Source organism: Scyliorhinus torazame, chromosome 14, assembly GCF_047496885.1.
Source record: "Scyliorhinus torazame isolate Kashiwa2021f chromosome 14, sScyTor2.1, whole genome shotgun sequence".
NCBI lineage: Eukaryota > Metazoa > Chordata > Chondrichthyes > Carcharhiniformes > Scyliorhinidae > Scyliorhinus > Scyliorhinus torazame.
The window spans coordinates 162911157-162927185 of record NC_092720.1 but is presented as its reverse complement, the minus strand read 5'-3'; the positions used below and the strand labels follow the sequence as shown (position 1 = coordinate 162927185).

The following is a 16029-nucleotide window of genomic DNA, read 5'->3' as shown; positions in this document are numbered from 1 at the left end:
CACCATTGCCCTCGGGGGGTCTCCCATTCGCGGCTTCCTCGCGAGCGTTCTGTGAGCCCTGTCCACCTCCAAGGGTCGGGAGAATGTCCCCTTCCCCAGCAGCTTCTCAAACATGCCCCTATGTATGCCCCAGCATCTGTTCCTTTGGACCTCTCCGGGAGCCCAACGATTCTCAAGTTCTGCTGTCGGGACCTATTCTCTAGGTCCTCCATCTTCTCCAAGAGCCTTTTCTGTTGGTCTCTCAGCAGCCCCACTTCCATCTCCACCACAGTTTGATGTTCCTCCTGGTCAGCCAGCGCCTTCTCTACTTTCTGGATCGCCCGATCTTGGGCATCCAATCTAAGCTCCAGCCGCGCAATTGACTCTTTAATCGGGTCCAAGCAGTCCTGATTCTGTTTGGCGAAGTCCTCCTGGATAACTTGCATCAGCTGCTCTGTTGACCGCTGTGTCGACAAACCAGAGCTCCGGTGATCTGCCATGCTGTCTCCCACTGCAGCTTCAGCCCAAGCCTTCTCTGTCCATCTGTTTCTGCCTTTGCGAGCACTTCTAGTCCGCCTCTCCATGCACCGATGTGGGAATCCCGTACACAATTGCCTCTATCATCGATTTTCCAAATCAAGTCCGGTAAAAAAATCGGGGGAAAAGGTCCAAAAGTCCGACCCGAGCGGGAGCCACCAAATGTGCGACTTACTCCTTCATAGCCGCCACCGGAAATGCTATCGCCATGAATGTTAACATTGCATTTGCCTTTCTAACTGCCGACTGAACCTGCACGCTAACTTTAAAAGAATCTTGAACGAGGACTCCTAAGTACGTTTGTGCTTCTGATTTCCAAAGCATTTTCCCATTTAAAACATTTACCAGGGGAACTGAGACAGCAGCTGCAATAATAGATGGGGCAATTATTCAGATTGGACAATGACAAGTTTAAATTCCCACTTGAGCTGCTGCTCAAAGTCGCCTCCGTTTTCCCGGTCAGTTTCCCAAACTTCAGGAAAGTCCTGTTCCTGCAGAAATATTTGGATTGTCTGTGAGAGACGTCAATCAGAGAACCCACCCACTCTGCCCATTCTCTCCTCTTCCTCTACCACAGCTGTTTCACTTCCTGTAGGGACTCCAAACCAAGTCAGGAGATGGTGAGTGAAGGAGCAGAATTTAGAAGAATTACATTGCACAATATCCACACTAATGTTCAGGCAGTCTGACTATCCTGTGGGCAATCAGGTGTGGAAATGCCCCTTATGCTGTGTGAGAAGATCCAGCTCAGAGACCTGTTTACTCGGTGCTTTGTGCTGAGCTGTTTGATTGGCTGTGTGTTGGACAATTGAGTGTTTATTGGAAGCATTTCCCTTCTGATTTACAGGCTGAGTTTTGTTGATGGGTCATTGCTGAATATGAGAAGGTGAGGTGTAATTATATGGGAAGAGACACAGTTATTGAAATGTCTTTTAATGTCTTCTTTAAATATTTTACCTGAAGGCTTCGGCCTTTCCCAGAAGCCTGGGCCTGGATTTGATACTTTAGCCCAGTGCTGTGACTGAGAACTGAATTTAGGATGTGCAGCCTGAGTGAGTGCCATGTATCTAATTACCCAGGATAAACCAGAACCTTTCAAGCAGCTACACTGAAGCAATAGTTTCCTTAGCTTCCAACACTTACTGCCCAGTGTGTTTTCTTCAAATAATTTTGGAAAGCAAGGGGAGAAATTTCAAAATTTCCATTGAATTAACATTTTTCCTCTGTTTTTATTTTAAACATATACTCGAAAAGAGTAAAACTGGTCTTTGCCAGCACAACTTGAGCTCACGGTGAATTGATGGACACTACCGGATTGTCTTTTCCATTGTCCTCATGGTGACTGGGAAATGGGGTCTGGATGGAGGAAAGAAAGTAGCCACATTGTCAGCTCCTGATCACTATCCAGCGTCCCTGCTGGAAACATAGAGTGTGTGTGACAGTTAAGTGAGGAAAACGATAGGATTAGCATCTGATGCCCCACACAGGGGAATGGCAGACTGGCACTCACTGTGGAATAGTCCCCAACTGAGGAATCCGCGCCTTCAGCAAAGGAGGAGAGTGAGTTGGAGGAAATCATGTTTTCTTTTCCTGTTTTACAGAAGGATTGCACAGTACATCACTGGAAAATACAGAGATTATAGACACCACAGATAGATCCTGACCGTCACCCAAAGGAACATCTGCACAACTGTGGGAAGACAACCAGTCCCTTCACAGCATTGATCAGTAGAGACTGTTGGGCAGTGAAACCATCATCTGAAAATCAGCTTTGACAAAGAGTCATCTGGTCTCCGAACGTTAGCTCTTTTCTCTCCTTACAGATGCTGCCAGAGCTGCTGAGATTTTCCAGCATTTTTCTCTCTTAGTTTCCGATTCCAGCATCCGCAATAATTTGCTTTTATCTGAAAATCAGTTGGGACAGAGGCGCTTTGTCATATCATCAGATCTGAAACTGGTCAATGGTGTGGAACCTTCCATCAGAAGCAACCTTTCTGAAGGTTTGGCTATGGGTGATCGGTCAGGTTGAGGCTGGGTAGAAGTGTGAGTAGGCTCCAAATGTGGTGAGAGCTTCAATCATTCATCGAACCTCGTGAACTACTGGCTCCTTCCAACACGGAGACTGTTCAAGTGTGAGGTGTGTGTCGGGGTCTCCACAATTCATATAATCTTCTAAGGTGCAATTGTTACAATTACCGATACCACAAGGGCAGCCACATGGAAGGGAAACGATTCAGATGTGATGTCTGTGATAAAGGTTTTGTAAATTCTACCAGGCTCCTGAGGCACCGGATGATTCACACGGGAGAGAAACCATTCAGATGTAATGTATGCGATAAAGGTTTTGTGGATTCTACGAAGCTCTTAATGCACCAGTTGATTCACACGGGGGAGAAACCATTCAGGTGTGATGTTTGTGACAAGTCCTTCTCACGATTATCGACCCTCCGTCAGCACCAACGCATTCACACAGGTGAGAAACCATTTACATGTAAGGTGTGTGACAGATCATTCTCCGTGTTATCAACGCTCCGCAAACACCAGCACCTTCACACGGGGGAGAAACCCTTCACGTGCAAAATGTGTGGCAAATCATTCTCGGAGTCATTTTACCTGCGTAAACACCAGCGTATTCACACAGGGGAGAAACCCTTCACTTGTGAAGTGTGTGATAAATCATTCACGTGGTCATCAAGGCTGAGTGAACACAAACGTCTTCACACAGGGGAGAAACGCTTCACATGCAAAATATGTGACAAATCATTCACCGACTCATCGTACCTCCGTAAACACCAACGTCTTCACACAGGGGAGAAACCATTCACGTGTGAGGTGTGTGACAGATCATTCACACTGTCATCAACCCTCAGTCAGCATAAACGTCTTCACACGGGGGAGAAACCCTTCACATGCCAAACGTGTGAGAAATCATTCTCGCAGTTATCGAATCTCCACCGACACCAACGAGTTCGCACAGAGGAGAAGCCCTTCAGGTGTGATGTTTGTGAGATGACTTTCAAACGAAAAGACAGCCTTCTATCTCATCAGATGATTCACACAGGGGAGAAACCCTTCCCATGCAAGGTATGTGGAAAATTATTTTTGAAATCACTGGTTTCTTGTGTACCACCGACATATTCACACATATATGGGATGTAATAAATCATTCCCTGAGTCACTTTCCCTCTGTGCAAGGTAACACATTCACACAGAAGACAAACCAGTCACATGTCTGGTATGTAACAAATAATTCTCGGACTAATCCGCCCTCTGCACACACTGGTGAGAAACGCTTCATGTCCAAGCTGTGCGGCAAATCATTCTCACGGTCATCAGACCGGCAGACACCACAGTCGCCCTGCGGCATTTTAGTCATTTCTGTCGTTTGCCTTGGAGATGGCTCTGATATTGTCATAAGATTGATTTCAATTCAGATGTCCCCCTGGGTACAGGCTGAAAACTGTCTCCAGCACTTGGAAAATGTGTCACAAGAGGGCACCGCAAAATCTGGGCCAAGATTTATTTAAAATTTTCAGTTCTTCCTTTAGGCAAAGCTGGCCCATAACACCCAGGAGCGCTCAGTGACTGGAGAGCAGATTCCGTACATCAAGGAGCTGACGGAACAGGAGGAGCTCACAAGGAAGCTGTTTGGCCTCTCCAACCCCACGATAACCAATGGCAGATCAGATATGGGGATGAGTGAAGGTGATGTCAGCAGCTGAGTGTTTAAACCATCAGGAGCAGAGTTAATTTATGCGACAAAAGATAATAATTGTGACTTTCCTCCTCTGACAGATACAGAGCTGTCCATGGACACATCAGATGGTGATGGAGGAGAGCTGGCAGCAGCTTCCGCGATTCCTGAAAGGGCTGATGAGGAAGGGACGGAGGTGAATTCCTCACAGCAATGTGGCATGGCAGCTGCAGTGGAGGAGGGAGAGGAGTATCAGAAGCATCAGATATCTGATTTGGAGGCTAGTGTTGATGAGTTCAAGTTAAATATTGTGGCTTGTGTAAAGGAGGAGGCCTGTGATGCTCTGGCTGCTATGGTGGAGGGAGGGCGCTCAGAACCTTCCGCAGGTGCCGAACATGTGGCTTTGGGAGCAGAAGCTCCGCCGCCTCCACGAGCACACGGACAACATCCGGTCCATACTGCTGGTGAAGAAAATGAAGATGATCTGAAATCTCTTGAGCACTTACATCAGGAACAGGTTAAAAGTACAGAGAGTTATCAGGCCACTTCTATATTACTTCAGGAAACTTTGACTGAATTTAAGATGGATGTTAGCCAGAATCTGCAAAGAAGCAATGAGATTCTTCAGCGCCATCTACAAAGAAACACTGAAATTATTCAACGGCATTTGCAAAGAAACATTGAGATTTTTCAGCAGCAGAATGAAGTTCTGAGACAGCAGAATGCGTTTCTAAGGCAGCAGGATGAAATTCAAAACAAGCATCTACAAAGAAACAATGAGATTTTTCAGCAGCAGAAGGTGGCTCTTTGTCATCTTCTGCAAAGAAGCAATGAGACTTTGAATGTAATGAGGCCAAATCTTTCTCCGATTGTAGCAACTGCTCCATCTGGACAGCAGAAGCCCAGTGCAGAGACATCTGCTGCGGGACATGCCTTTGGTACTGGCGAGGTCACGCCATGGGGACAGGGAAGACACAGACCTTGTTAGGATTCCTCCCTCCACTGCCTCCTCGACCCATTTATCTCCTCCCCCACCCCTTCTGAGGGATATTTTTCTCTCTGGATTTTTGCTATGATAGAGCCTCACTATCATGAAGAACATGGCAGAAGAAGCCCTAATCCGTGGTTCCTGGCACCCATTACAGCAGTTCCCATTTCTGTGGGAACAGGTGTGGGCCGAATCGGAATTTTCCATTCCACACGGGCAACTCCGTAGAAATCAGCAGATGACTCCACCAATGTGGTTTTGGGTGAGAGGTGTCTGAAACCAAATGTATGCAGAATAGTCCCAGTAGGAGCAAGTCAGAACTCTGAGGATTGTTTGGATGGATAAGATGCCCTTTTGCAGAGAATAAGCTCCCAAGACATCTTTGTGGGAGCTCTACTCTTGCTTAGAAAGTGACAATGACTCAGAGATTGATGCCAAAGTGATGATTTCTGAGGAAATAAGGGACATTTGATCTCGGCAGGGAAGATGTGTGTGTGTGGACGGATGTGACGGGGTAGGGACAGGGGGTCATTAATTGGTGAATATAGAACATACATAGAACTGTGCAGCACAGTACAGGCCCTTCGGCCCACGATGTTGTGCCAAACTAGTCTGAAACTAAGATCAAATCAACCTACTCCCAATCATTCTAGTGCACTCCATATGCCTGTCCAATAACCGCTTGAAAGTTCTTAAAGTGTACAACACCACTACCATAGCTGAGAGTGTGTTCCACGCCCCAACCACTCTCTGAGTAAAGAACCTACCTCTGACAAATCTCCTATATTTTCCACCATGAACCTTATAGTTATGCACCCTTGTAACAGCTACATCCAACCGCGGAAAAAGTCGCTGAACGTCCACTCATCTATCCCTCTCATCATTTTATACACCTCAATTAAGTCACCTCTCACCTCCTTCCCTCCAATGAGAAAAGCCCGAGCTCCCTCAACCTTTCCTCATAAGACCTACCCTCCAATCCAGGCAGCATCCTGGTAAATCTCCTTCGCACCCTTTCCAATACTTCCACATCCTTCCTATAATGAGGTGACCAGAACTGCAATACCCCAAATGTGGTCTAACCAAGGTCTTGTACAGTTGCAGCATAATCTCACGGCTCTTAAACTCAATCCCCCTGTTAATAAATGCTAACACACTATAAGCTTTCTTCACGGCTCTATCCACTTGGGTGGCAACTTTCAGAGATCTACGGACATGAATTCCGAGATCTCTCTGCTCCTCTACATTCTTCAGAACCCTGCTGTTAACCCTGTAATCCGCATTCAAATTTGTCCTAACAAAATGAATCAGCTCACACTTATCAGGGTTGAACTCCATCTGCCACTTTTCAGCCCAGCTCTGCATCCTATCAATGTCTCTTTGCAGCCTACAACAGCCCTCCACATTATCCACTACTCCACCAATCTTGGTGTCATCAGCAAATTTACTAACCCAACCTTCAACTCTATTATCCAAGTCATTGATAAAAATCACAAATAGCAGAGGACCCAGCACTGATCCCTGTGGTACACCGCTGGTGACTGGGCTCCAGGCTGAAAATTTACCATCTTCTGTGTTCTATGTGATAGCCAGTTACTGATCCAATTGGCCAAAATTCCCTCTATGCCATGCCTCCTTACTTTCTGCATGAGCCGACCATGGGGCACCTTATCAAATGCCTTACTAAAACCCATGTATACGACATCAACTGCTCTACCTTCATCTATGTACTTAGTTACCTCCTCAAAGAATACAATCAAACTTGTGAGGCAAGACTTACCCCTCACAAATCCGTGCTGACTATCCTGGATTAAACTGTATCTTTCCAAATGATCATAAATCCGATCCCTCAGGACCCTTTCCAATAATTTACCTGTGACCGAAGTGAGACTAACTGGCCTATTCCCTTTCTTGAACAAGGGGACAACATTCGCCTCTCTCCAGTCTTCTGGCACTATTCCTATAGACCGTGAGGACATAAAGATCAAAGCCAAAGGCTCTGTAATCTCATCCCTCGCCTCCCAAAGAATCCTAGGATATGTCCCATCAGGCCCAGGGGACTTATCTATCCTCAGATATCTCAAAATTTCTAACACATCTTCCTTCCGAATTTCTACCTCCTCCAGCCTACCAGCCTGTATCGCACTATCTTCCTCAACAACATGGCCCCTCTCCTTTGTGAACACTGAAGAAAAGTATTCATTTAGGGCTTCTCCTATACCTTTAGACTCCATGCACACGTTCCGACTACTGTCCTTGATTGGCCCTAACTTCACCTTGGTCATTCTTTTATTCCTCACAAGTGTAAAAAGCCTTGGGGTTTTCCTTAATCCTACCCGCCAAGGACTTCTCATGCCCCCTCCTAGCTCTCCTAAGCCCTTTCTTGAGCTCCTTCCTAGCTATCTTGTATCCCTCAAGTGCCCTAACTGAACCTTGTTTTCTCATCCTTACATAAGCCTCCTTCTTCCTCTTGACAAGACATTCAACCTCTTTTGTAAACCATGGTTCCCTCACTCACCATTTCCTCCCTGCCTGACAGGGACATACATATCAAGGACACACAGTATTTGTTCCTTGAACAAGCTCCACATCTCAGTTGTCCCTATTCCTGACAGTTCCTGTTTCCATCTTATGCTCCCCAATTCTTGCCTAATCGCATCGTAATTACCCTTCCCCCAGTTATAAACCTTGCCCTGCCGTATGTTTCTATCCCTCTCCATTGCTATCATTTTTAAATTTTATTCTCGTTTTGAAGCACAAACAGATCATTTGGTCCATATCCTTTCTACTTTGCACCTCCTGAATTTAAAAAACAATAATTTAGAATACCTAATTCTTTTTTCCAATTATGGGGGAATTTAGCATGACCAGTTCACCTACCCTGAACATATTTTTGGGTTGTGGGGGTGAGACCCACTCAAACACAGCGAGAACATGCAAACGCCACATTGATAGTGACCCGGGGCCGGGATCGAACCCGGGTTCTACTTTACTTATGCTCCACATGAGCTTTCTCATGAAATGGTGATTGATACCCATCTGCACAGGTGCACAGGTCTGCGATTTTGCAGAAATCCAATGATGTCACAACTCTGCGCCCAACCTGCCGGTACCCTCTGCACATGTGTCAATGACGTCACCGTGGACATACACCACCTTCCTGATTCTGTGTTATAAATACCCTGGAATGTTTATTTAGTTCCATTTGTTTCTGGCAGTGTTTCACCTTAATAAATATATTCATTTTAGTTTGTTTGTAATAGTTTGACGGTGTGGCATTTACTACTTTTAAAATGAGACGGGAAAGTGAGAGGCAACCCACGTATGTGGTCTCTGGGGCATTATAAAGTCATTATTGATGGGTCCATCCTGCGAAGCACCGATGGAGGTGGTCTTGTGGTGCAGTGAGTAGCTTTCCTAACTCTGAGCCAGAAGCTCTGGTTTCGAGTCCCACCCCAGGACATGATGACCAAGAACATAAGAAGTAGGCCATCTGGCCCCTTGAGCCTGCTCCGCCATTCACTAAGATCATGGCAGATCTTTTTGTGGACTCAGCTCCACTTACCCGTCCCTCACTGTAACTTTTTATTCCTTTACTGTTCAAAAATCTGTCTATCTTTGCCTTAAAAGCTTTTAACAGGGTAGCCTCAACTGCTTCAACAGGGAATTCCACAGATTCACGACCCTTTGGGTGAAGAAGTTCCTCCTCTGGTCAGTCCGAAATCACGATCCCTTATTTTGAGGCTATGCCCCCTAGTTCTAGTTTCACCCACCAATGGAAACATGTTTCTATAAGATTCCATACATTCTTCTAAATTCCAATGAGTTAGTCCCAGTCTACTTAGTCTCTCCTCATAAGCTAATCCTGTCAACTCTGGAATCAACCCAGTGAACCTCCTCTGCACCCCCTCCAATGCCAGAATATCCTTTCTCAAGTAAGGAGACCAAAACTGTACACCGTACTCCCATGTGTGGCCTCACCAGCACCCTATATAGCTGCAACATAACTTCCCTGCTTTTAAACTCCATCCTTCTACCAATTGTCATGTGAGTGCCCCTTTGAGAAAGGTTTGGTCTCTTATCATGTGATTTGTAGCATGGCTTCAATGATGTCATTTGTGGGTGGAGCAGGGCTGTGGCTGTCAGGTGAGAGGGTTTTTTTTTTTGTTTCAGTTTTTGGTCGGTTGCTTTGGACTGCAGAAGGAGAAAGAAGTATTTCCCTGTTTTTCTCTGTTTTCATTTTAAAAGCTGTTCCAACGAAAAAGCACATTAGGTGTGGCAAAACTGCCTTGGTAACTTTAAAGATAGAGTTGCTTTCCGGAAGGAGTTTGAATCTGCTGGTTGGAACTGGATCAGAATTTCAGGGAAGGGACCAGTCCCAGTCAAATGAGAATCAGTGTACTGGGCCACGCCCTTGAAAGGGTTTTGATTTATTGGATTTTGTTATTGAATTGGAACAGCTAAGGGGAGGTACATTAAGTGTTGTATACATAGATTACTGTAGCTGTTATGTTGTCTTTATGTTTGCAATTGATTAAAAAATCTTGCTGTGTTTACATACACACACATATATGGAGTTTGTAAGCTGTGGCCCTTGGGCACTCGTGCTCGTCTGATAAAAATCTATCCTTTGTAATTGGGTTGGCTCAGTGAACTTGCAGACAATGAGGGGTGAGCATAGTTGTGTTTGCTTTTCAGGTGTTGTATTCCAATTTAAATAGGGAGTGTGTTGTGGACAATGGCTCTTTCAGTGGCTTGGACATTTTTGGGGGTGTAGAGGGTCACGCGCGGTACCTTACAAACGGTGACTAAAACAAGGCTTTTAGAATTGGCAAAAACATTGCAGTTAACATTGCCTGACGAAGTACAGAAAGAAGAGGTAATTGCGGCATTAGCTGAGCATTTAAAATTGCCTGAGACACAGTCAAAATCATTGGAACTGGCAAGAATTCAATTACAGATGAAACAGTTTGAACATGAAAAAGAATTAAAGCTGCTTGAATTACAGATCAGGGCACAAGAAAAGGAGAGAGAGGAAAAGCAAAGAATAGCCCTCGCAGAACAAAAAGCAAGAGAAAGGGAGGAACAAAAAGCACAAGAAATGAAACTGCTTGAATTGCAGATCAGGGAAAAAGAAAAGGAGAGCGAGCAAAGGGGAAAAAGAAAGAGAGATTGAGACTTTGAACTTCGGAAGCTGGCCATGAAAAGTGAACGTCAGGTAAAATTGGCAGAGGTAAAGAGAAGAGTACAGTCTGAGGATAGTGAGAAAAAGCAAGAGCTTCATAGTCTAAGGCTTGGTGGGGATCTATTTAAATATGTCCAAGCATTGCCAATGTTTGATGAGAAGGATGTAGAAGCCTTTTTCATTTCATTTGAGAAGGTGGCTAAACAAATGAAATGGCCACAGGACTGATTCGAACAAAGTTGGTAGGTAGAGATAGTGAACTGCATAACTATCAGAGGAGGTATCTGGGACGAATGATGAGGTGAAAACACCCATCTTAAGTGCATATGAACTAGTGCCTGAAGCCGACAGACAAAGGTTTAGAAATTTAAAGAAAGAACCTGGTCAAACATACATAGAGTTTGAAAGGATTAAACAGAGTAATTTTGATAGGTGAATACAGGCTTTAAAAATAGACCAAACGTATGAAGTACATAGAGAAATTATAATTTTGGAGGCTTCTAAAAGTTCAATTCCTGATGTAGTGAGAATTCATGCTGAAGAGCAGAGGGTTAAAACTGCGAGATTAGCAGTAGAAATGGCAGATGATTATGAATTAGTTCAGAAATCAAAGTTTGGTTTCCAATATCAGTTTCAGTCTGTGAGGGATAGAAATTGGGGAAAAGAGAAATACTCAAGTGGTAAAGAAAAAGGAGATCTGATGGGAGATAATAAGGATATTGTACCTCAGATTGAAAAAGAAATCCAGGACGATAGAAGAGAAATGAAAAGTTTCAGATGTTTTTACTGTAATAAAGTAGGTCATGTAAAGTCACAGTATTGGGGGTTTAAGAAAAGCACCGGAAAGGCTGATGTGGTAAAACAGGATAAGCCAATGGGGTTTGTTAAAATGGTAAAGGAAAGCCCAATTGAAGCGATGGAGGTGCGAAAGAATGTACAGCCTGATCAAAAGGTGATTGATAGGAAGGTGCCAGATCTCTTTAAAGAATTTACTTGTGTGCGTAAAGTTTACTCGTGTACCAGGTGGAATAGGTAAAGAAGTCAAAATTTTAAGACATACGGGAGCTAGTCGATCTTTGATGGTAAGAGATGAGGAGTTATGTAGTTTGGGAGGACTATTGCCAGAAAACGTGGTGATATGTGGAATTCAGGGTGAGACGAGCATTGTTCCGTTATATAAGATGAGATTGGAAAGTCCAGTGAAGAGTGATGAAGTGGTAGTAGGATAATAGAGAAACTATTTTGTCCAGGAATACAGTTTATTTTGGGTAATGATATAGCTGGATCTCAGGTGGGAATGATGCCTACTGTGGTTGATAAGCCAGTGGAAAATCAAACAACTGAATTGTTGATGGACGAATATCCTGGGATTTTTCCTGATTGTGTCGTAACAAGGTTGCAAAGTCACAGGTTAAGACAAGAGGAGAAATCAAAGAGTGAAGATGAAGTTGAAGTTCAATTATCAGAAATGATTTTTGATCAGATGGTTAGAAAAGAACAAGAACGGGTGGAGGATGAGGTGGAGATTTTTAGTTCAGGAAAGTTGGCAGAGTTACAACAGAAAGATATAGAAATAAAATATCAGAAACCATACACTGTAGAGGAATCTGAGTGTACGCTAGAATGTTATTACCTTAACAATGATGGCTTAATGAGAAAATGGAGACCTTTACAGATGCAGGCCGTTGAAAAGTGGGCAGAATTTCATCAAGTGGTATTGCCGGTAGGGTATAGAAAGGAGGTACTGCGAGTAGCACATGAGGTACCAGTCGGAGGTTATTTGGGAGTAAGGAAAACTCAAGCTAAAATACAAAAAATTTTATTATTGGCCTGCACTACATAAAGATGTCATTAAATTTTGTCAATCACACGTCCATTGATAGAGAGACCTCAAGCAGTGATAAAACTAGTGCCCTTGATTCCCATTCCAGCATTTGAGGAACCTTTTACAAAGATCTTAATTGATTGCATAGGACCGCTTTCTAAAATGAAAAGTGGGAATCAATATCTTTTGACTATAATGGATGTGTCTACTAGGTTTCCAGAGGCTATTCCATTATGTAGTATTGCAGCTAAAATAATTGTGGAGGAGTTCCTTAAATTCCTTACTAGATATGGATTACCCACAGAAATTCAATCGGATCAAGAATCAAATTTTACTTTGAGGTTATTCAAGGAGGTTATGGATAGCTTGGGAGTAAAACAATTCAAATCAACTGCGTACCATCCAGAATCGCAGGGAGCTTTAGAAAAGTGGCATCAGACATTAAAGACAATGTTGAGGGCTTTTGTCAAGATTATCCAGAGGATTAGGAAAGGAATTCCATTCGTACTGTTTGTAATTAGGGATGCTCTAATGTCAACCAAATTCGGTCCCTTTGAACTAATTTTTGTCATGAGGTAAGAGTGCCACTTAAATTGATGGAGGAGAAATTGGTGAGTGAGCAGTCTGAAATTACATTATTGGATTACGTGTCAAATATTAAATAGAGCAGGTGAATTGGCTAGACAACATTAAACGTTGCATGTGATGAAACAGGAAGTGGACAAGAAAGCCAAAGTACGTAGTTTTGCCAGTGGAGATAAAGTTTTTGTATTTTATAAAATAAATTTAGAGTCCCCAAATCATTTTTTCCAAAGGGGCAATTTAACATGGTTGATCCACCTAACCTACACATCTTTCGGTTGTGGGGGCGAAACTCACGCAAACACTGGGAGAATATGCAAACTCCACTCAGACAGTGACCCAGAGATAAAGTTTTAGTATTGTTACCAGTGGTAGGTGAACCTTTAAAATCAAGGTTTTGTGAACCGTATCAGATTGAAAGGAAATTGAGTGAGGTGAATTATTTGGTAAGAACACCAGATAGAAGGAATATTCACCAAGTGTGTCATGTGAATATGCTTAAAGGGTATTTTAAAGGGAAGGAGAGCAAAAGGAGGAGGTTTTAGTGATTATGACTCAAAGTGAAGAACCGAATCCTGATAACTCTGAATTTGACATTCCTCAAATTAAATTGGATAATGAGGATGTTATTAAATATTGGGATAAATTATTGAGTTGTCTTCCAGAGGAAAAATAAACTTACCTGAAAGAGTTATTAATATCACATGGGCATGTTTGTGGAAATAAGTTGGGAAGTACTGTTGCTCTTATTAGCCTTAGTTTTATTAGCTCTATTTCTGTCACCTTTGCTCACGAGTCGCCAGGTATCTTTCTGATACCGCCACGTGGTTCAAGCTCAAGTTATGATTAATAATACAGCACACCACTTAGTAAGAGTTAAAACAATGATCATTTATTATATATACAGCAATAAATACTTATACAATAATCCTACTTCTAGACTAACACCTACCACTACAGGCCAATACTTAACTTTGGGAATGGCCCAGCAGGTCAGGGAAACGAATGGTCTTTCGAATTGGTCTGAGCCTGCGGGATTCAAAGGCTGATACAGGTCGATGGCTAGGAGTCTCTATCTGGTAGCGATCGCTGGAGTCAAGCTTACTTGTTTCTTTGTCGAAGGTTCTTGCGAAGGTTGCGAGCAGGAAGAGAAGGTTCGATCTGAACTTGGCCCCTATTCTTATGGTTAGCTAGGGTCTTCCCGCCTCTCGGGGCGGACCTTGACCCTGGTTCCAAGTGATTGGACTTGGTCCCAATCACTCGGTTCGATATGCTCCAATAATGGGGCATCCCTTGATGGGGGGGTGGTTGCCCACCTTTCTTTGTGTTAGCCTCTCTTGGTGCCGAGAGGTCTGGAGTAGCTTTACAAATGCTAATGTAAAGCAATTGTTCCCGGGGATGGCTGTTCACTATGCAGATGGCTGGATTGTTGTGATGTTAATGGCTGCATGATTTGATCAGTCTGGCTTCCCCCAGAGGCGAATACACTGTTTTACCTGCAGCCTTCCGTTTGAGTCCTGTTGGCTGATTTTCCCATCAGCCTCTGCCGTTCGCCATTTTGGATCGGGGTTTTGGCCAAATTAATCAGGAATCAGCCATTTTAGGTGGCTACAGTACTAAATGGTTATACATGATGCAGATGTGGAAAATGCTGTTCCAATTAAACAACATCCATATAGATTTAACCCTCTAAAATTGGCACAGGTTCAAAAGGAAATTGAAAGTATGCTTGAAAATGGCATAATTTAAGTGGGTTGCAGCGAATGGAGATCACCCTTAGTGATGGTATCGAAACCGGAGGGTGCCCAACGATTGTGTGCGAGCTATAGAAAGGTAAATGCAGTTACAAAGACAGACTCTTATCCTATCCCATGGTTGGAGGACTGCACTGAGAAGGTGCGACAATCAGCTTTTATCTCCAAACTGGATTTACTCACAGGTTACTGGAAGGGCGAAGGAGATTTCAGCTTTTGTGACTCCAAATGGTGTATACCAATTCAAAGTTATGCCATTTGGCTTGAAAAACAGCCATATTTCCAACCGTTAACTAACAAAGTCATTTCAGGGTTACCCAATTGTGCGGTGTACATAGATGATCTGGTGATTTTTAGTCCGACATGGAAAGAACATTTGAAGCATCTGATTAAGTTATTCAATCGACTTCAGGAGGCAGATTTGGTGGTAAACCTAGCCAAAAGTGGTTTGGAAAAGCCCATGTCACGTTCCTTGGCCATACAATTGGACATGGACAAATGGTCCCAGGGAATGTGAAAACAAAAGTTATTGGGGAGTTCCCAATACCTTTGACACGAAGGGAAATAATGAGATTTCTTGGCATGAGTGGTTTTAACTGTAAATTTGTGCCGAATTTTAACAGCATGGTTGCTCCTCGACGGACTTGCTGAAGAAACGTAACAAATTTCAGTAGACAGCAGACCGGCATTTGACGACCTGAAGGCTGAGTTAACCACTGTTTCTGTTTCCCACAAATTACACAAACCATCTTTGAAGTTGATGTTTTTTTTTTTCTTGGGGGGGAGGTGTCATGTGAGTGTTTCTTTAAGAAAGGTTTGGTCTCTTATCATGTGATTTGTAGCATGGCTTCAATGATGTCATTTGTGGCTGGAGCTGGGCTGTGGCTGTCAGGTGAGAGGTTTTTTTTTTTGGTTTCAGTTTTTGGTTGGTTGCTTTGGACTGCAGAAGAAGAAAGAAGTTTTTCTCTGTTTTTATTTTAAAAGCTGTTCCAGTGAAAAAGCATATTGGATGTGGCAAACTGACTTGGTAACTTTAAAGATAGAGTTGCTTTCTGGAAGGAGTTTGAATCTGGTGGTTAGAACTGGATCAGAATTGCAGGGAAGGGACCAGTCCCAGTCAAGTGAGAATCTGTGTGCTGGGCCACGCCCTTGAAAGGGTTTTTGTTTATTGGATTTTGTTATTGAATTGGAACAGCTAAGGGGGGATTCATGAAGTGGTCCAATAATAGATTACGGTAGCTGTTGTGTTGTATGTATATGTGTGTATATATATAATATATATATATATATATATAAATATATATATATATATATAAAATACATTCTTAGAATAAACTTTGTTTTGATTGAAGTGCCTAAGAAGTCTGATGAATCACGCCTGAAGGGAAGGCTTTTTTGCTCATCCTAGCTAAATTCAACATAAAGGTGAACTTCATAACACACTTTGGAGTTTCTAAGCCCTGGCCCATAACACAATGAAGGACA

At 43.3% G+C, this 16029-nt stretch overlaps 1 protein-coding gene across 2 annotated transcripts in view; it reads left to right on the top strand.

Annotated features, from left to right (window-relative positions):
- Positions 1 to 1101: 1101 nt before the first annotated feature.
- The window catches only part of LOC140389195 (uncharacterized), a 43971-nt gene continuing 29043 nt past the window's right edge, over positions 1102 to 16029 (top strand). Inside the window, exons 1-2 of one of the 2 annotated variants that reach the window (XM_072473358.1) lie at positions 1102 to 1136; positions 2118 to 3600. In XM_072473358.1, coding sequence (XP_072329459.1) covers positions 2734 to 3600 — 867 coding nt within the window. In that variant the 5' untranslated portion in view covers positions 1102 to 1136; positions 2118 to 2733. The other variant, XM_072473360.1, reaches the window with a different exon arrangement.